This window comes from Saccopteryx bilineata, chromosome 10 (genome assembly GCF_036850765.1).
Source record: "Saccopteryx bilineata isolate mSacBil1 chromosome 10, mSacBil1_pri_phased_curated, whole genome shotgun sequence".
NCBI lineage: Eukaryota > Metazoa > Chordata > Mammalia > Chiroptera > Emballonuridae > Saccopteryx > Saccopteryx bilineata.
The window spans coordinates 75,055,355-75,076,361 of NC_089499.1; the positions used below are offsets into that span (position 1 = coordinate 75,055,355).

The following is a 21,007-nucleotide window of genomic DNA, read 5'->3' on the forward strand; positions in this document are numbered from 1 at the left end:
AGGTGCACTGCATGGCACATCAGGCACTCAGCTAGATAAGCATTATTTTAACATAATAATAAGTCAGGTCTAATAACTACCTTTATGAACTCATTCACTTCCATCTAAAAGTGAAACAGCCTGACCAGGAGGTGGCGCAGTGGATAGAGCGTCCGCCTGGAATGCCGAGGACCCAGGTTTGAGACCCCGAGGTCGCCAACTTGAGCACAGGTCCATCTGGTTTGAGCAAGGCTTACCAGCTTGGACCCAAGGTCACTGGCTTAAGCAAGGGGTTACTCGGTCTGCGGTAGCCCCACGGTCAAGGCACATATGAGAAAGCAATCAATGAACAACTAAAGTGTCGCAATGAAAAACTGATGATTGATGCTTCTCATCTCTCTCCCTTCCTGTTTATCTGTCCCTCTTTCTGACTCCCTTTGTCCCTGCCACACACACACACACACACACAAAAAGGTGAAACAGAGAACATATTTACAGATACATCCGATAAGGGGTTAATATCTAAAATTTTCAAGGAACTCATAAAATTCAACTCCAAAATAACAAACAATTCAATTAAGAAATGGGCAAAGGACCTGAATAGATACTTCTCCGAAGAAGACATACAGAGCCAATAGACATGAAAAAATTCTCAAAGTCAGTAATCATCAGAGAAGTATAGATGAAACCACAATGAGATATCAATCACCTCACACCTGTCAGAATGGCTATCATCAATAAATCAACAAACAAGTGCTGGCGAGGATGTAGAGAAAAGGGAACCCTTGTGCACTGTTGATAGGAATGCAGACTGGTGCAGCCACTATGGAAAGACTTATTTCAAAAAATTAAAAATGGCCTGACCTGTGGTGGCGCAGTGGATCAAGCGTCGACCTGGAATGCTGAGGTCGCCGGTTCAAAACCCTGGGTTTGCCTGGTCAAGGCACATATGGGAGTTGATGTTTCCTGCTCCCCCTTCACCTTCTCTCTCTTTCTCTCTCTGTGTCTCTCTTCTCTAAAATGAATAAAAATAATTTAAAGTGTCAAAATACCTTAAGAGGTAAGTTTTTTAAAAAATTAAAAATGGAACTGCCTTATAACCTAGCAATTACACTTCTGGGAATTTATCCAAAGAAATCTGAAACACTAATTTTAAGAATATATGCACTCCTATAGTGTTATTTGCATTAGCCACGGTTTGGAAACAGCCCAAGTGCCATCAATAGATGAGTGGATAAAAAAGCTGTGGTGTAGGCCCTGACCAGGCAGCTCAGTTGATTAGAGTGCTGTCCCTGAAACACCAAGGTTGCAGGTTCAATGCCTGGTCAGGGCACATACAGAAAGCAACCCAATAGATTCAATAAAAAATTTTAAATAAATAAAAGTGAAAGAGAATACTCCAACTCTATTTTATAGCCTTAAACACCCCTCTGAAGCTCCATCTTGACTGTGCATATAATCACTGGTTACTCAACTTCAATTTCCCACCGGTAACTCAATTTCATTGTTTTTCCTTCTCTGTCACCATTTCATGTATTTCACTTAAAGCTTATCAATCAGTTTGGCTACACTAGAAATCTGTACATTATCTTTGAGACTCACTCTTCTCTTGAATGTTCAACATAATCAGACCTTAAGGTCTACTGGTTCTACCTTTAAAGATCTCTGTAATCAGTCCCCTCTTAATCCTCATGGCCACCACCTTAGTTTGGAAACTCGAAATAATTTATCATACCTAGATTAGCAACAGCTTTGTAACTTACTTTTATCCCAAGGTTCTTACCCATCCACTCTGTCCTCCATACTTACTGGAGGGTCCTATGTGATGGGGGTTTTGAAAAGTATTAAAGTGTGACACCCCCCTTCCCCCTGAAATCTTTTTCTTTGGCTGACAGTCTCACCCTCCCCTGTAATGATACTCTGCTAGTGCCAGCTTGGGTCCCTGGGCTTTGGTTGTGAAAAATAAGAGTAACAGATACCAAAAATCACAGTCTTACAAGGTGAAAGACTAGTTTAATCAACTCCCATTAGCAACAGGAGCAAGAATTTATTAGAAAGAGGCAACTGCAGGAGTGGGGCGTGGGGTAAGAAGGGGAAGGACCTCAGCTTGTTAAGGGGGAGCTTTTTGATTAGGACTTGAGAGAGAAAAGTAAAAACAAATTTAAGGCAAAAAAATCAAAATGCAAGAAAAAGAGATTTAAGCGCTCCTTTGATTTTCCAATTTCAGCAGCTTCACCATTCCGGGACTGGGCCATGAAAATCTCTGGGCTCTGACAGTTCCATTTGCTTGAACTGTATGTTCCTAAGATGAAGGCCCATGACATTTAAGGTCCTTCACTATGTGGCACCCACTTCTCCAACCCTATGAGCTCCTCCTAGCGAGCTATGCCCAGAATGATTCTCTATTCTGTATTTCTCCACACCTGTGCTTACTGGATTTGCTTCTTCTGCCTCTAATGACCTCACCTCCATAGCCTTTGTGCTATGGATTTCCAATATACCACGATCCAGAACTACCAAGCCCCCTTCCTTGAACTGGGATAGTTTCTTGCTTTCCACAGTCAGGTCACCTGTAAGGAAGGGAAAAGAAGAAAAAGGTAAGAGAGTGAGTAGTTAAATCTTTTCCCAGGAAGTTTAAGGAGACACCCGAGGTGAAAGGGACTGTCCACAAGGGCTTCTTCGGAACGGAGTACTGGGCTGGTTTAGGAGGGAGCGGGAAGCCCACGGGGCAGTGAGGCCTCAGGCCACGGGAAGCGCACGGGGCAGTGAGGCCTCAGGCCACGGGAAGCGCACGGGGCAGTGAGGCCTCAGGCCACGGGAAGCGCACGGGGCAGTGAGGCCTCAGGCCACGGGAAGCGCACGGGGCAGTGAGGCCTCAGGCCACGGGAAGCGCACGGGGCAGTGAGGCCTCAGGCCACGGGAAGCGCACGGGGCAGTGAGGTCTCAGGCCACGGGAAGCGCACGGGGCAGTGAGGTCTCAGGCCACGGGAAGCGCACGGGGCAGTGAGGCCTCAGGCCACGGGAAGCGCACGGGGCAGTGAGGTCTCAGGCCACGGGAAGCGCACGGGGCAGTGAGGCTTCAGGCCAGCCTGACCCGTTCGCGTATGGGCGGACGTCTTCTCCAGTTCAGAAACCAGCTGCTTCCCCTATTTTAAGCAGTAAAAATAATCTGTAACTTAACAGAATGATTTCTTTGCAAATGATAAAACTGTTCAGATTTCTAAAGATAACAGATAATGTTCCTTTCTACAAAGTATTTAATACTAAAATGCAGCTGAATGAAAATGTATATGAAAACAAGGTAGAGACCAGACCAGCTCTGTACAAGAAAACTAACCTCTAAACCGAAATTGATCACCGTGCTATCAAATTTACACATAAACAAGTACAAGTAGAATGTGTTTCTCAATCTATCAGCTCCCCTTTGTTGAAAAACCTTTGGGCACAAACACAGTCTGTTCACTGTTGATAGCTATTAACTGATCCAAGGCATAGCTCCCTATCCGAGAGTGAAAACAGCCAAGGCTCGGACAAGTACCGGCTCACAGAGAAAGGGAACCAAAGGAAGGTGCTTCGCAGGTGTTTGACAGCAAAGGTGAGTCAGGTCAGACCAGAACAGATGGGGCTTAGTACCATAACGAGGCAGAAACATGTAAAACAGTTCATGCAACCAGCCTTATTTATTGAGAAGTCCTAATTTTATTGCCCGTTTAGTAACATGTTTGTTCCACAAACTAATTTTTCATAAAGCAAAGCACAACTTTTTCTTATAAATAGTATAAATTATTTTATTTACAGAAACTTGTTACAAAACAAATAGACTATATATTTCTTTTCTTTTAAATATCCAAAGTAATTTTCTATCTCTTGACATTTGTTCATGTTCTATACAGCAGCCAACAGAGTCCAGCTGAGATGCTCTTGATGACGTGTACAAATTATCCAGCAAGTCACACATTTTAACACAGGAGATTGCTTTTGTAACCAAGCTAAAAAAAACAAACAAAAGAAACAAAACAGCAAAATGCTTTCAAGCCCCTAGATTCATACTGACAGTATGTAGTGCTCATTTAAATGATCTGAAAACGTAAAATGTTTTGCATAAAATGTAAAAATGATTATTTTCTTCTAAACAATGACACTTTTAACAATCACTTTCCAAAGCCCACTATCTCCCCCAGGACAGAATGAGAAATATTAAGAAGTTCCTTGGCAACAGAACTCTCGCAGCAAGACGGCTGCTGTATAAATTACATTTTCAAATTATACATTTTTTTTTCAATTTTCTCAGAGGTACTTTGTATATTTTTGGAATATAAAAAAATTTATATTCTATTTTAAACTCAATATTTCATGAGTGAATAACAGAATGGACACATCATGTAAGTTGCTGGCTGACAAAAAGATCTGTAACCCTTGGTGCCGCTGGGCAATCCATCACTGGCTGAATTACTGTGGACCAAAAACCCTTAATTTTAAAATACCTTATAAAATTACCAGCACTGGTGGTTTTCAAGTCCTCCCCTAAATTTTTAGAAACAGTATTTACGTGGAAAAAAGCAACTCCAGAAGTTCAACTAAACATTCAAGTCTTTTTTTTTTAAAGAGAATCTGGTTAAGCTTAAAACTAGGTTCAGGCACTTTCAGCTTTCCTCCATTAGTTTTAAACCATATCACATACCAACACACATGTGCTCAGAGGGTACACATACAGACACAGGCGCACACATGCTCTCACATAAAACAGAAGAAAAGCAGTGTGACACTTAGTTACATGTCGTCTATCGGGAAACCAGGCAACCAGGGAGAAGCAATGCCCACTCCGTCTGTGTGAGTCCATTCCCGAGACGGCAGACAAGAGACTTTCACAGAACCAACCATCCCTTAAACTGTAAAGGAGGCAGGTTCTAGAACTATTGGCTTGGCAGTGAACCACTTCAAATTATAAAAAGGTATTTACTTTTATTAATTAATAAATAAATACTAGATGATCTCAATTGTACCAAAACAGGATATCAGAAAAAAAGACCTGTGCAAAAATACATATTTAAATATGTACAATTCATTTTTAACAAAATATGTCTTCTGAGATAGGGATACTTCCATATTTATAATAGAACAAGAAATTCCAAAATAAAGGTACAAAAGTAGGTTTTGTATAATTCTTTTGTTCATCATTGCAGCACTTTTTTTTTTTTTTTAGGTCAAGAAAACTGCAGGACTTGTCATGAAATTCTATTGGAAAGAATACAAAAATTATCTTGATTTAAATTGATACCAAAGTCTGTCTAGAAACAACCCAACCACTGCAAATTTGGTTTTTGCAAGTTAATTTAATTCAAAAAAATACCTATACATCCATGTTTTAAATGATCTTAATTGCTCATTGTAATAAAAAGTAGTTGTAGGAGAAAATAAAATATTTGAACAACAGTCTAAAATTTAATAGCACTGTTTAGAATATGTCTGTTTGTGGCAGGCAGAATCCAAAATGGCTAATTTCCTAATCCCGATGCTCTTTGTACTACTGGGAGACATGATAAAATCCAATTAAAACCTCAGTCTAAGAAATCAAATGATCAACAACGCTAATCTAGATATATCTACATTATTCTAAACCAACTTGCTATTGTAGATCCTAGTCACATCTTTTGGAACAATGTGATCTGTCTATAAATTCCATCACTAAAAGGAACTTTATTTATAACCATCAAGTCCCCTTGGTTCTGAAAATAAATTTTACCCATACCCCATTGCACTTGTCACCAAGGAATCAACTAAGTATGTTCTGATTCCCTCTCCCTGCCTCCCTCTACTGAGATGGACACCAGACAGATTCCCTAACTATACCAAACTGACTCATCCAGGCTCTCTCCTTACTAAGCTCTCCTATAGTATCATTTAAAAAACATTTACTGATTGATTGCATAATAAGTGAACAAGACATTGTTCTCCCCTTCCTTTTAAAAAAATCAATATTTTACATCAATTTATAGCTAAAGTATCTGCATAAAGTTTTTGTTTTCTTACATAATAAGATTAATTCTGTAGCGATTCACATTATTAGGCTGGTAACCAAGTATTCATTCATTCTACCTGTTGTTGACGTGAAATTCCCTGAAACTGAAATAACCCAAGAATTGCAGGAAAGAAAGGACACACTGACCCATCAGATGGAGCCCAAGGAAATGTACCCGCCTTCAGCAACTCTGTAAACCTTCTTCTAAACCCCAAATTCCTTCTGAAGTCATGATGCTTTAACACATTAAGCTCCTTCTTCTGGGGTGGGGGACTAGAAAAGAGTACCCTGGGAGGGTCTCCAAAACTCTCAGGAAGATGGCTGGCAGAATCCCAGGGAAAGATGGTGTGTTGGGGAAATGCTAGATGTGCATCTGTCATCTCTGCATAGGGACATGTACAAATGCACCTCCCTCCCTCCTCAGTGTCTGCTCCTACCCCAGTGGCAACCAAATAAACACCTGCACTAGCAGGAGGGGTGTGCACACACAATGTGGGAGGGTGCTCAGGGCGGGAATTCACCCTTAGTACCAGAGGTGACCAAGGGGAGGGCAAAGAGAGCCTTGGAAACATTTAAGTATGTTGATGACAATTTCTGGTACATCCTGATAATTTCACTTTACAAAAGCAATTTTTTGAAAACAGGAGACTGGGCAGACCAACCAACCCAATCTGCTTGTTTAACATGAAGACTTAAGAGGCAGAAAAACTCCATCTCCTTGGAAGTCTTGGAAAAAATTTTCCCCATACAGTGATTTTTATCTATCACCTCCTCAAATTTGGCTTTTCATTATCAAAACTAGTTTGTATTTTCCTTTTTCTTAAATCACACAGAACTGCTTTTGTACCAAGAAGAGTAAGCCTCTAAAGTGGTGTATATTTGCTCTCTGGTCATAAATAGCTTTAAATCAGGCTGTAAGTTAGAAACATCTGACAGCCTATCTATCCTCCAAAATTGCAAAATGCTGGGCACAGTACAGGCTACTCTGCCCCGTGCCTTGCTAGCATCCATTTCCCGTTCCTGGAACCTTGCTATAAATCCCTAGTGACAGAGCCCCCCCTCCAGAGGGCAGCTCCCCTCTGCTCGGGGCTCTAGTTAAGGTGCCTGACTGCGAGAGTGACCTGCAGAAGACAGTGTAAAAAGAACGGGGGTGGAAGCAGAGAGAGGGAGAAAAATCTACAGTAATATTCTTGCCAAAACATTCTTCCCCCTGGCCAGTCTGCTTGAAGAGTGGCTCCATGATATACTGCAAGTTTAAAAATCAAAACAAAAATTTCTCACAGATTGGTAACAAGCAGTCCAGACCACTTTAACACTGATAGAAGCAATTCTGTGGCTGAACTTGCTCCAGTGTCCTTTACGAGTACTCACTGCTACAGACATAGCTTCAGGGAAGTTCTCGTCCAACAACAGCCGGCAGATCTCTGCCCTTGAGGCCCATAGGATGTTGGGAAAACAGACTCAAAGGCATCTTGGGGTCCAGAGTGCTGAGTGGAGGTGTAACTTGTCGTCAAAAGTGTCCAGATTATTCTTCCCCATGCTATTTCCGGTTGTCAGGGACGTGTCTTTGGCTTTCAAAAGAGAAGGAATGGGGAAACAAGAGAAAGGTGAGTGAGCAGCCATGTGCTGTGCCACCCTCGTGCTAAACACCCAAGGTCACAGCGCTCCGGAATCTTCGCCGTGTGTGATGCCAGTAGCAGTCAGCCGAAGAATCTGGCCTCACTTTCCAAAGCCTTCACTGCTCTCGGGCACAATCCTTCTCAAAGATCGAGTTTTATAAAACCCTTTAGAAGAGATGCAGGCTGAGTTTCTAGCACAGAGAAAAAGTTTACATTTGCCTTTTGGTTTTATTTACAATTTTTTTTTTTCCCTTGAAGATATTCCAGGCTGTTAGTTGAGAACTGAACAAGGTCAAACGGGCAAGCCCATACAGGTGTGGACACTCACACCGAAAGCAGTGCCCACGTCAGGGGTGGGAACTGTGGCCATGAGCAGACCGGCCTCACCTCCTAGGCATCCCAGCATCTCAGTGCATTCATTCCTTGCTGCAGGGTTTCAACCCGCTCAGTTACTCTATTTTAAAGTCTGCTCCATGAGGAACAGTGAGTGGAGGTCCCTACTTTTCTAAGAGCGGTATTCTTTGAAGCATTCTGGAGTCATAAGTACCTTTGAGATTAGAATCAACACTGTAAGATCCCCCTGCAGTAAAAAAGAACGAAAACATAGGCTGTTTGTCCTAGTGGGACAGAGTCGCCCAGATTGTGGGAACCAGGCAACAAGCTGTCAGCCCAGGAGCCAAACAGCCTGTATTAGGTTATTAGCTACTATATATTAGATTAAAAAACAAACACAGGCCTGACCTGTGGTGGCGCAGTGGATAAAGCGTCAACCTGGAAATGCTGAGGTCGCCGGTTCGAAACCCTGGGCTTGCTTGGTCAAGGCACATATGGGAGTTGATGCTTCCAGCTCCTCCCCCCTTCTCTCTCTCTCTCTCTCTCTCTCTCTGTCTCTCTCTCTCATCTCTAAAAAATGAATAAATTAAAAAAAAAAAAAAAAGAATTGCTTTAAGAAGCACTTGTGCAAAAAACTCATATTTAAAAAAAAACAAAAAACAAACAAACACAATAAAAAAACTCTCTAGCTTTAAAAAGGGGCCAAGGCCTGACCTGTGGTGGCGCAGTGGATAAAGCGTCGACCTGGAAATGCTGAGGTCGCCGGTTCGGAACCCTGGGCTTGCCTGGTCAAAGCACATATGGGAGTTGATGCTTCCTGCTCCTCCCCCCTTCTCTCTCTCTTTCTCTTTCTCCTCTCCCTCTCTCTCTCTCTCTCTCTGTCCCTCTCTCCTTTCTAAAATGAATAAAAAAAAAGGGGGGGGGAGGCCAAATTTCTCATGCAAGTCTGGATCTGCAGCTTCTTTTTGAAAATGAGAAGTTGGTGGGAACAGTCATTGCGGCTTCAACTCCCCAACTTCCCCCGGGCACTCTTACCCCCGAGTAGAGGGGCCCGCCCAGCCTCTTCCTCTCCTTCTCGGTGCTTGTGAGCAGTGAGGTCTGCAGCCACGTGTAGTGGAGGCAGACCACACGCAGGAATACCACAAGGGCATCCGTGCGATCCATGCGATGGAACAGCTCTCCTGGGCTTCATGCAGAATCAGAGACTACACTCAGAAGGGAGTCTTAAGGGATGGACATGCCATTTCTTTTAGTTTGCACTACATTTTTGCGCTTATCATAAACTACCTATAATCAGTAACTAAAGACCAAGAAATAAAAGCACACTGTCAGCTATCCAGGAACCCCCCTGCTCAAAGAGCTGAACTATATACAAACATCCCATAAGTATTTGAGGCTCAAATAGAAAAATTTAAGCAGCTGCTATTTAAATTCGTGAGTAATTATTTCCCCCATACCTTTGGCACTGGGTATTAATTCACAAAGATATTGGAGGAAAATTATATGACAGTGAGAAAGTTCTTGGTATTTTCTGAAAAAGTTTTAACCTGGCATTTGAGTCAGGTTCTGAAGATAAGGAAAAACAAACAAAAAGAAACAATTCCCATTTTAAATCAGGGCTTTTGGGTGATGCTGTTGAAATTCCCGTTCGTAAGCAAGGTGAGGAGACAGCCTGATGAATGAAATAACAGGATTCAAGATGAGCAGCAGCAGCAGCGGGAGAAACGGCTACGGGAAGTCAGAGCGGAGAAACGGGAGCAGGGGAAACACAGAAGAAAGGAGAACGCACGGCTAATGCAGGGTCTGAACACACCTGGGGACACTCCTTCATAGTAACCTCTATGCTGAGGAGACTTTAGTCACCTGCTGTACCCAAACTTATGCTGTTTTTTCTGCCTCCCTGGAAACTGGAGGGAAAATATGGAAAGAGTTAACCAGAAGACATGCAGTTCTCTTTCTAGATCAATGTGATTTTGGCCTGCCTTTCTTCCCAGGAAGGTAGTAGAGAACTGCTCCCCAGGACACAGCACCGCAGGACAAGCCCTGTCCCTTCCGTGACATCTCCTGGCTGTGGGGAGGGCCCTGCGGTCCTGCTGCGGTCTCCACAGCCCTACCAGCTGAATACACTGTGTGGCCTCCTGACCCAGGGGCCATCTCCAGGTCAGGAGGAATTCTGGCAAAGAGGAACCTGTTTTACCTTCCTACGGACACAAACTCTTCCTTTTCTTAAAAGACACCATGAAGCTGACATCTGCGTAGAGGCGAACTACTCAGCCCACCCCCACAGAGGTCCAAGCTGGTGGGAGACGTCAGGCAAGGGAGGTGGCGTCCGCAGGCTCACGGACGGTTTCCTACCTGATGAAGGAAGGAGCTGTTTGTCAGTCCGGGCGCCCCTGGGCTGGCTCCTGTGTGCTTCACATGCACGTTGTTCATGGCTGGCAATTTGGCAACCTTTGTGGGTTTGCTGCTGTTGTTGCTGACGCTGCTTGAGCTGGGTGAGCACTTTCTCTTCTTTCCTACGAGTTTGTCTAAAGGAGTGTGTGGGTGTGAGTAACTGCCATGCGAGTTGACGGGCAGCTCGCTGGACTGGTGAATGAATGGGCCGAGGGAAAGCGTGGAGTCGCCACTGTTCACCATCACACTCATCCTCTTGATGGCCTCAGCAGGGCTCCCCCCAGGGGCACCCCTCCCTGACTGCTCCTGCCGGACGCACACCGAGTTCGCTCTACTGGCCATGCAGCTGAGGCCGGAGCCATGGGGCAGTGTTGCTAGGGAGGGGCAGGGAGGCCCAGAGTGAGCCACACAGTTCCTCCTAAAGGACTCCATGGAATGAGAAGAAGAGGAGGAGGAGGAGGACGACGATGACGAGGAGCAGGAGGAGGAGGAGGAAGAGTGAACTAACAGTGGAGAACTGGTTTTGCGTTTCTTTCCTGAGGTGCCACTAGTACTGCTACTGGTGTTGTGACAGTTAGTGCTGTTACCAGAAGACTCCTTGGGCCTTAAAGACTTGCTGGATTTCAACTTCTGAGGTTTCCTGGACATAGGGGAGGAGGGCACTGAGGAAAGGCCAGAGGGCGTGGAAGGGGATGAGGAGGAGGACACATGTCTGGACTGCATACTGCACACGGGATCCATGGCCCCGGACGCGGCGGGCTGTGCATTTAGTGTGGTTCCATGAGCTGGTACCGCTTTGCTGTGTGGAGAGATGCAGGCAGACGAGAGCAGGACTGGGGATGTAGACACAGTGGCTGCTGCCAGACAGCTGACCCCACATTGCGATGTCGCTACAGAGTTTGTCCGGTGAGGAACACGTGTGGAGACAGGTGATGTGGTACTGGGCACGGGTGGGATTTTCCTGCAGAAAGGAGTCAGATTCAATAAGCCATTCAGGGACACTTTCAGACGGACCCTGCTTGCGCCGAGCACCCCACTGTGAGAGGGACCACGGACACGCAGAGCCCGTCTGTCACTCCTCTCCTGCAAGCTCAGTGGCCTGGGCCTTCCAGCGGCTGCTGCACAGCCTCACCCTGCCGCGTCCCCAGCCCCAGTGCCAATGCCGCTGGACTGTTCTGAGAACAGGCCACGATGTTAAGACCCCCTATATATCTCTTGCCCAGAACACTGTTACCCCAACTTATGCTCACCTTTGTGTTTCAGTGCATCATCACTCCCCTCGGAAATCTATCCTGACCACCCACACACTCTCACGGCCCTGTCTCTGGACTCGGGGGGCTCGGGTGCTTTCCCGTGACTGCTGGTCACTGTCTACAGAGCCAGTCCCCACAGCAGGTTCACCACTGCACCAGCACAGCCCCGCACAGCTCCAGGGATGCTGAAGGCACTTAATGTTGGGAGGATTCATGAGTGAGGAAGAGGGAAGGGCATGGCTAATTAGTAACAACTGCTGGGTCTTAACTATAGGCCTGAATGACTGTACAGGGATCTGAGCCCTGAGTCCCAGGGGACTTCCAGTCACGTGCTGAAACAATGTGTTATTAATGATTTTTCAGCAAGGTATTTATTTGGGGGTGGGAAGCTATTTAAATAGTCAAAACTGGGAGGACCCATTTACTTTAGCTTTGATTTTAAAATGTGACAGCATCAACATTTGAAAAACCCCTCCACGGAGTTAACAGGGAGGTGACAAACTGCAGTGGCGTGGACCCAGGCTGTCTCTCCTGATGAAGTGAGCCTGATCAGTCACCACGGCAGCCGGGGCTCCAGTCCCTCGTTTTTAAAGTGAGAGAGCTGGCCTGGACTGTTGCCAAAGCACTTTCCACGTGCTTCAGAAAAACTATAGCTAGTAATAAAAAAAGTTCATTACAGTAAGTATTTGCAACAGTTTTTTTTTTAAATTTTTTTAAAATTCATTTTAGAGAGGAGAGAGAGAGACAGAAAGGGAGAGAGAGAGAGAGAGGAGAGAGAGACAGAGAGAGAAGGTGGGGAGGAGTTGGAAGCATCAACTTCCATATGTGCCTTGACCAGGCAAGCCCAGGGTTTCAAACCGGCGACCTCAGCATTTCCAGGTCAACGCTTTATCCACTGCGCCACCACAGGTCAGGCCATTTGCAGCAGTTTTAAAACTCCCATTCAAGAGTGTGGCTCTGGCCCTAAAGCAGTGCCTCTCAACCTTGGCTGTACTGGAAACAAGACTCCCTTGGGTGGGGTGGGGAGCAGATGTCAGTAACTGCTAATGTCAGGAGATTCCCACGTGAACCCAAGATGGAAAAGCCGGCTTCCAACCATGCGTGTGCTCCCATGGAGGACAACCGTGACGGTGCCTGCGAGCTGAGCAGAGATGCTGAGGCCCTAGGCCACCCTGCAGACCTACCTCATCAAGACCTGTGTCTCAACAAGATCCCAGAAGAGTCACGGGCACTGGCACCTTTGAGGAACCCTGCTTGCAAGTACAGGTGCTCCTGCTCCCTGCACTCACTGGATGCAGTGGCTTCTTATGGCCACCAGGGGGCTGAAGAAGTCAAAGCCTAAAGACCAGCTGCTGGACCAAGTCCTGGGAAACGAAGAAGGCAACCATGGTAGGGGCACCTAGATCTCTCTGACTACATCACTGGTGTCTCTCTGAAAAGCTCTTTTTTTGTGTGGCAGAGACAGAGAGAGAGTCAGCGAGAGGGACAGACAGGGACAGAGAGACAGAAAGGGAGGGAGATGAGAAACATCAATTCTTCGTTGCGGCTCCTTAGGCTTAGTTGTTCATTGATTGCTTTCTCATATGTGCCTTAACCGTGGGTGGGGGCTACAGCAGACCGAGTGACCTCTTGCTCGAGCCAGTGACCTTGGGCTCAAGCTGGTGAGCTTTGCTCAAACCAGATGAGCCTGTGCTCAAGCTGGCGACCTCGGGGTCTCGAACCTGGGTCCTCCACATCCCAGTCCAATGCTCTGTCCACTGCGCCACCACCTGGTCAGGCTAAAAAGCTCTTTTAAATCATTCATTACTTTTTGAATAAAGAACAAAGACTATGTCATCATATTGACCTGTGTTTGCATAAATGAACTCTGTAAAGATGCAGAAGCAACTAATAAAAATGTTTTTCTGGAGGTGGGTAGGAGCGGGGAGGAAAAGAGGGAGGAAGGACAAGCTCCAACTCACGATTCTGCTTCTTCAAAAGTTCACAGCACAAAGAGGAAAACCTTTCCACACAGGTCACCAGGAAGTGAAACTATCACGCACACTTCTGCCATAAACCACTTATGAGGATAAAAAATTCTGAGGACCCCTCTAAACTCCTAGGAGACAACACCCAAAATCGAGTGAGCTGAGTGAGCTCACCAAGTCCCATCAGGTAGTATGAAAAAATAAGCTGAGATTTCATGTATTTTGGAGTTTTCTGATAGGAAGACCCCCTCAAAACACCCCCCCCCCAGAATCCCTACAAACCACTGCCCTGAGTCTGTGTCCTTCAAAAAAGAGGAAGAGGTCTCTTACCTCGTAAGACCCAGAAAGAAACATGGAACAGAAAAGCAGTGATCCGCTCTGGCTCTCGTTTTCAGAAGCGAACAAATACAGGTCCTATTAATGACTGTGGCCTCTAACTAACTTTCTCTGACTTTATTAGGCAATCAAGGGAGGCGAAGGGTTACCCTGGCATAGTCTACTTCAGGAAGGCACTAGAAAATGACCGATGGGGGATTTGGGATGGCCTCTGGGTTACTGGCCAGTTTCCTTTAGCACCATGTGGCGGAGGGACATTCTCTGCAATTTCTGTATTTCCTTAAGTAGACACGACCAAACACTGGTTACCCAAGATGCTCGCTCCCTAAAAGAAGTTCCCAGGTTTATGAAACTTGGGGGACATTCCATATTATACATATCTCTTGCTTTGCAATTACAGTGAACAGTGCCCATTACAGGGTCTGAGAAGTCCTGCAGCAAGAATATAAACTATTACTTCAGGGATGGCCATGAATTCGTCCTCCAATTAAACTCCCACTTGGGAAATGCTAGCACATAAAATGCACACAGATGATCATAATCTCAACTGTACATGAGAGCACACAGCTCCTCCACCTAAAACCCCCAGCAGCACCACAACACAGAGCGTCCGGCTCAGGGTCACGTGGCCCACGGCCTCTCGCATTGGGCCTTCCTTCACACTCACTTTCTTGCTCTTCCTCAAACAAACCTCATTCTTTTCTGACTCAAGACCTTACACACGTGGTTCTTTCTGCCTTTAGCCGGTTACTCCCGCCATCCCATGGCTGCTCTTTCTCACCTATCCACCTCAGCTCAGCCAAGGGACACCTCCTCAGAAAGGGTTTCCTGAACCCTCTCGCCTGCTGTGTCCTTCATGCCAGCTCTGTTTGGAACCAAACTGCCTGTGGGACCAAATCTCGGTCCTCACACCAACTTGGTGGGTGACCTTGTTTCTCCACTTCATTATCTATAAAATGGAGATCATCAAAGTCACCTGACAAAGCCAATTGTGAAAATTAAATATATTTAAGTAAATTAAATTAACCCCTCAGTAAGTGTTAGTGATTATCAGTGTTTCCGTCATCTCCCTGTGACAAGCTATCATCGATCTCTGGTTTGTTTACTGGTTACCATTTCTCCACCAGCTAGAACGTGAGTGCCACATCTGTGCCTGGAACCCCAGCACCCAGAACAAGATGCATTTGCTGAAAGAGTGAATGAATGAATGATGAGGGCCTTTCCCTCAGGGAGAGTCAAAGGCCACACTGTCATTGAGGAAAACACATCTCCACCGAGCCAGTCCAGTGAGAAGTCAAGAGGCCGCGCCGAGAGCCTGCCCTCTCCCGTCCCGAGGTGGAGAGGCGGCACTCACTTCCACAGCTGCGCGTTCAGATGCTTCTCCACCATGAGGCTGAGGGCGCAGCGAAGCCGGTTCCACCTGGAGTCAAACACATAACAGCCTCTTCCAATCTGCCGGCTCCCGAATGTGCAAAACTGAAAGAGAGAGCACAGGCCCGTGCTTGCTGATGGGACAGCGGCACCCCTGGCGGGGTCCTCTCTCCTTCAGGCAGGGAGCTGCCAGGACAGACAGCTTACTCTGAGCACACAGGCTGTGACGTATGAGAGGGACAATGCCTGGCCCTGAGTTTCATGGAGAGAAAGGGAAAAGCGTGAGACATCCCGGACACAGTGCATACGCCTCTGGGGCCCCCTGTTCTGAGCTGCTTTCACACCTGACCTCGCCCACGCATACGTACATATGTACATACGGGCTTGCCAAGGCCCCTGGCGTGCCCCCCTGCAGTGTACTGTCCCTGCTGCGTGGGGAGGGTCAACATGGGGTAGATGTGGAACTTACAGATGCTGGCTGAGGATGATGACCTGAATAATGACAGTCCAGTTTTTCAACAGACTCTTCTTTGTCATCGCCTTCTCCCTCCTCACTGGATAACCGAGAAGCTGGCTCAGTGGCAGGCAGGGGAGGGTGTGGAGATTCATGGACTGGAGGAGGGTCAATGGGGGCACTCCCACCTTGCTGAGCAGGGCAGCCTGGAGGCCTTGGTGAGCAGAAAGTGCAGCACGGATCAGATCACATGTCTGGGAATCAGCTGCCTTGATGCAGATACAACCACGTATCCAAAACCACCGAGGAATCGGGGACACTACTAGCACCGGGCAGACCCGAGCCAGGCGGCCTGGGAGTGAGGAGCCTCTCCCCTGAACTGCACAATGGCAAATGCAGCTGTCGGCCAGGGCTAGCTCGGTGACCTATACTTAGCTCTCCTTTCGATGGCCACCGGGGGGGGGGGGGGGGGGGGGGCGGACTTAGGTCCTCCTCCCAGTCTCCCCAAAGGGGGGAAAATATGTATATATGAAATTTAAGAGAATTTTCTTTGGTTTCTTTCCAAATTTCACCTGGGTTCGGGTTACTAAGGCAATGAATAAGGTAACTGACAAAAGGCTCCACAACAACCTAAGAGGGACAGGAGGTGATAAAATAAGGAGGCAGCAACACTACTTCACGGGAAAGTGACCTGAGAGCCTGCTACTCAGGGACAGCAGTATGTTTCCCCACATACAAAGGTCTGCTGGTTCCAAAATTAAGCTTACTCCTTTATGGATGGAAAAACTTCAATGAGAAGACAGCCCAGCAAGGCCTTACTGAGGCATCATGGCAGGGCTCAGCCACACCCTGGGTGCTTTCGCAGCGGCCCTTCCACCGGGTCACTCAGAAGCCAGGGGGTTTGTGCTGAGGCTCAAGTTCACACTGGATTTACGTGAGGGAGGCACTTCCACCCCTCATGCGACAATTTCAAGGATCAGATGTGAGTGTGAAATGTGAGGGCAACAGGGTTGGCACATGCCTAAGCAGAAGCCTCCGTGCCTATGGCCGACCCTGGAGGCCTCCCTCTATGCCTTGTTCTTTTCCTTCCCTCTGGAAATAGAGTACAAAGTCCTTTATTTCAGCCTGATTAAGTGCACAAGCACAGACATACATACCTGCAGTCTACCAGCACTATCTCTGAGGCACGTGTAGGGGAAGGTCTTGGTAAATAAAACACATTGATCCATGGCTTAGTGTATGACTATAATGCCTAATACATGCTTAGACCAAAGCCCCACATGAATGAATGAAAAAAATATGTTGATAAATGGATGCTGAAAAAACAGCCTGAATGTCTGTCCCAAGCAAGGGATTTCCACTGCTGCTCTTTGCAAGAAGCGAGACAAACGAATGGGAAACTGCTGCCAAAGCCATGTGAAATGTCCACTCACTAACCTGCAGGCAGGACACACAAGCCAGCCCTGCTCAGTGGGCTCAAGAGATGGATCACATTGCGCAAGGGTGGAACAGGTCATTCTAGCTTTATTCTGCTACTTGCACCGGGCCAAGAATAGCCCAATGATGAACTCAACAATTTTTTTCTTTAGAGTATAACCTAATCTAGCATCTCATCCTCCCAGAGTGAGTCTGATGGACATTCCTGACACCATGACCAAACTGGGGTTTTACAGTGTTTCCACTCTGCTCTCTGAAGGAGGAAAAACTTGGAAAACTTGGCTTACCTTGGAAGACTGGGGGTGTGAGGTTTAGGTTTACTAGCTACAAAAGGCTTTGATTCAGAAGGAATCACTCCGTGAGAGTTTTGGTGTGGCTCCTGTGAAGTCCTAGGAGGGGCGGGATGCAGGTCCCTGAGAGGCTGTGTTGGTTGCTGAGAGTCCAGATGGCGAATCGATTCCTTTTCCCTGGTTTTGTTTTTGTGCTCGGCTAATAACACATCGAATCGTTTTCTTCTACCTTGGACAGCCCTCCGTTGGGTTAAGGAATGTGTCTGTCGACCAGAAAATATAAAAACTGAAGTTATCTCAGTAATTTTTTCTGTCATATATCCAAAAACACCATTCCCAATAAAAAAGCAATCTGGAGCATTAGCATAGTCAAAGGCAGCTCAGCATTTGATAAGCTAAAAATCATGAGTATGGACCTTGGCCAGAGGCTCAGTGGATGGAGCATTAGCCTGGTGTACGGAAGTACTGGGTTTGATTCCCAGTCCAGGCACACAGGAGAAGCAGCCATCTGCTTCCCTCCCCCCCCTCCCCCTACAGCCAGTGGCTTGACTGGTTTGAGCATCAGCCCTGGGCGCTGAGAATGGCTTGGTTGGTCCTAGCACTTCAGACTCAGGCACTAAATATAGCTCGGTTGATATGATCATTGGCCCAAGACAGGTGCTGCCAGGTGGATCCCAGTCAGGGTATATGTGAGAGTCTATCTCCCCTCTTCTCCCTTAAAAAAAATATCATGAGTATAATCTTTATTCTTTAGCTATAAGAAAGGCACTATTCAAGACTCCACATGTACGAGAGTGTGCTGATGTCATTTCCTCCACAAGAAAAAAGAAATGTTTGCTGTGCCCTTGCCTGTTGCCAAGAAGCTGGTATTCAAAATCAACAGGTGCAACACCAACAATTCCTTTACTAGGGGTCTTACCAGCTCCATCAGAAAAGCCCCACTCTGGGTCACTTAAGAGTTTTAAAAGTTAAGAGGGAAGAAATAATTATTATATAAAATGTGCATCAAAAAGTCTTCTTTTAGTAATTGTCAGAGTGAAAACTAAACACAATTGTTTTTCTCCACTGCAATGGAAATGTCATTTAAAGAGAGAAAATGGTGGCCTTAGCCAGTTGGCTCAGTGGTAGAGTGTTGGCCTAGCGTGTGGAAGTTTCAGGTTCGATTACCGGCCAGGGCACACAGGACAAGTGCCCATCTGTTTCCCACCCTTCCCCTTCTCCTTCCTCTCTGTCTCTCTCTTCCCTTCCCACAGCCAAGGCTTCAATGGAGCAAAGTTGGCCCGGGCGCTGGGAATGGCTCCCTGGCCTCCACCTCAGGCACTAGAATGGCTCTGGTTGCAACAGAGCAACGCCCCAGATGCATCGCCCCCTGGTGGGCATACCAGTTGGATCCTGGTAGGGTGCACACGGGAGTCTGTCTGACTGCCTCCCGCTTCTTACTTCAGAAAACATACAAAAAAAAAAAAAAAAAGCAAGCAAGCGGCTCAGAACAATCCTGAGACAGGGACTACTAAGGCAGAGTAAAGTCTTAGAGATGGACAGGAGAAGAGTTATAAAGTTATAAAGTAGAGTGATTCCTAAATGGAAGTGAATTCATCCATGTAGTTCCTTCTCTCTTTTATGTTACAAAATATTGCAAATGATACTTCATGTGTGTTCATGGCTTTACACACCATACAAATGTGTTGCTCTACAGGTTTACATGTTTGCTACAATTCAAGGGGTTTAAGAAGAATTAGGCTTCTATTGTCCTTTTGCAATTCAATCACATAGCCCACCTCCTCCTTAGACACACTATAAACTATAAGGTCTACTGGAAAGTTCTGTTCGTTTTTGGAATAAAACAAAATACAAATTTTTCTTACCATCAATAAACTTTATTAAATAATATATTTATAATTGCCATTATTATTAATGATTTCTTGCCAGTGTGAGGGCAATTTGTATATCCCATTTTTGAAAAATGTTTTATCTTTTGATGCGAAAAATTGAACCAGTGTTTGTTTGATATCTTCTTCATTTTTGAATTTTTTGCCCTTCAAAAAATTTTGTAAGGATGAAAACCAGTGATAGAGTGCTAAGTCTGGGGAATATGGTGGATGCGACAGACATGCTTCTATAGCATTTCTTCCTTGTTGAAATTAATAAAAATTACAGTGGCGTAAATGAACTTTATCAGTAGCCATGGGTACACTATGGCTTCACACATAAGACTAACGTGAATCAACTTTGTTTTAGTTAATTTGCTACGTCAGTATGTATACATTAAGTGATAAAAATAGAGAGGCACACATGCGCCAAATAAACGTGCTTATGTGTCGAAACTTGTTGTGATAGAAACGGACAGAACTTTCCAGTAGAACTTATATATATGCCCAAAACCTAATCTGGCTCAGATAGATAAATGTGCTCAGCTTCTTTGTAAGTTTTGACTTAATTTTATTTAATATGTAATATATCCACAAGAAAGTAACCTAAATGAAGATAAAAAAAAAACTGTTTTGCACCTAGGATAACATCTGGCATTCAATAAATGCTTCAAACAAAAAGTATATGGTAGAGCATCGGCCTAGCGTGCAGGAGTCCCGGGTTCGATTCCCAGCCAGGGCACACAGGAGAAGCGCCCATCTGCTTCTCCATCCCTCCCCCTCTCCTTCCTCTCTGTCTCTCTCTTCCCCTCCCGCAGCCAAGGCTCCATTGGAGCAAAGTTGGCCTGGGCACTGAGGATGGCTCTGTGGTCTTTGCCTCAGGCGCTAGAATGGCCCTGGTTGCAACAGAGCAAAGCCCCAGATAGGCAGAGCATCGCCCCCTGGTGGGCATGCCAGGTGGATCCCTGTTGGGCGCATGCGGGAGTCTGTCTGACTGCCTCCTCGTTTCCAACTTCAGAAAAATACAAAAAATAAAAAATAATTAAAAAACAACAAAAAGTATATAAAAATAATTCCACTATGTGCCAAATGAACAATAAGTACATGACATCACTGGTGCACCTGTCTGTCTCTCCAGCCAGAAGCAGAAGCCTCTCCTAATCTCTAAACGTTCCCTGGTGTTTAGCACAGAAAAGCCAGGTGAAGAAAGCAGGCTGAGATGACTGGTATTTCCCCAGCTTGGTTTGAAGAATAAACAAGATTTCCACTGAGTCCTGAAGAACCTTCCAAACACAAATCTGATGCCCCTAACTCCATCAAAACTCTTTGGGGGCTGCCTCAGGCCCACAGGATAAAGGCTTGACTATGTAGCTAGGCTTCTGGACACTCTAGAGTGGGCCATGCACAGTCTAAATCCCATACCCCCGATCTCTGATATCAACTGCTTCTTCCTCCTGTTCATAGCCTAGCTGTCCTTCAGACACTATAGTGTTTTTCTGCCATCAGAGAGCTGTCACATGTGTTGTGTCCTGTCTCTCCCACTGCTCTGTGGCAAAGATCAGCCCCACGTTCTGAGGCAAAGGAGTCTTCCCTGGCCTATCTCCCCACTGAAGGCTGTATAGAACACAGCCCTCCTTCCATTGTTTTACTCATCATTGGTAACTTGACACTTACTAGAGTGATTATC

At 45.9% G+C, this 21,007-nt stretch overlaps 1 protein-coding gene across 9 annotated transcripts in view; it reads right to left on the minus strand.

The window, feature by feature from the left end:
• Window positions 1–3,658: 3,658 nt before the first annotated feature.
• The window catches only part of ATXN7 (ataxin 7), a 156,331-nt gene continuing 138,982 nt past the window's right edge, over window positions 3,659–21,007 (minus strand). For 8 of the 9 annotated variants that reach the window (XM_066245283.1, XM_066245286.1, XM_066245280.1 and 5 more), the window contains 5 exons: window positions 17,450–17,715; window positions 15,741–15,939; window positions 15,255–15,376; window positions 10,306–11,305; window positions 3,659–7,569 (listed from right to left, as the gene is read on the minus strand). In XM_066245283.1, coding sequence (XP_066101380.1) covers window positions 7,552–7,569; window positions 10,306–11,305; window positions 15,255–15,376; window positions 15,741–15,939; window positions 17,450–17,715 — 1,605 coding nt within the window. In that variant the 3' untranslated portion in view covers window positions 3,659–7,551. Of the gene's footprint in view, window positions 7,570–9,534; window positions 9,623–10,305; window positions 11,306–15,254; window positions 15,377–15,740; window positions 15,940–17,449; window positions 17,716–21,007 lie in introns of all 9 variants that reach the window. The other variant, XM_066245289.1, reaches the window with a different exon arrangement.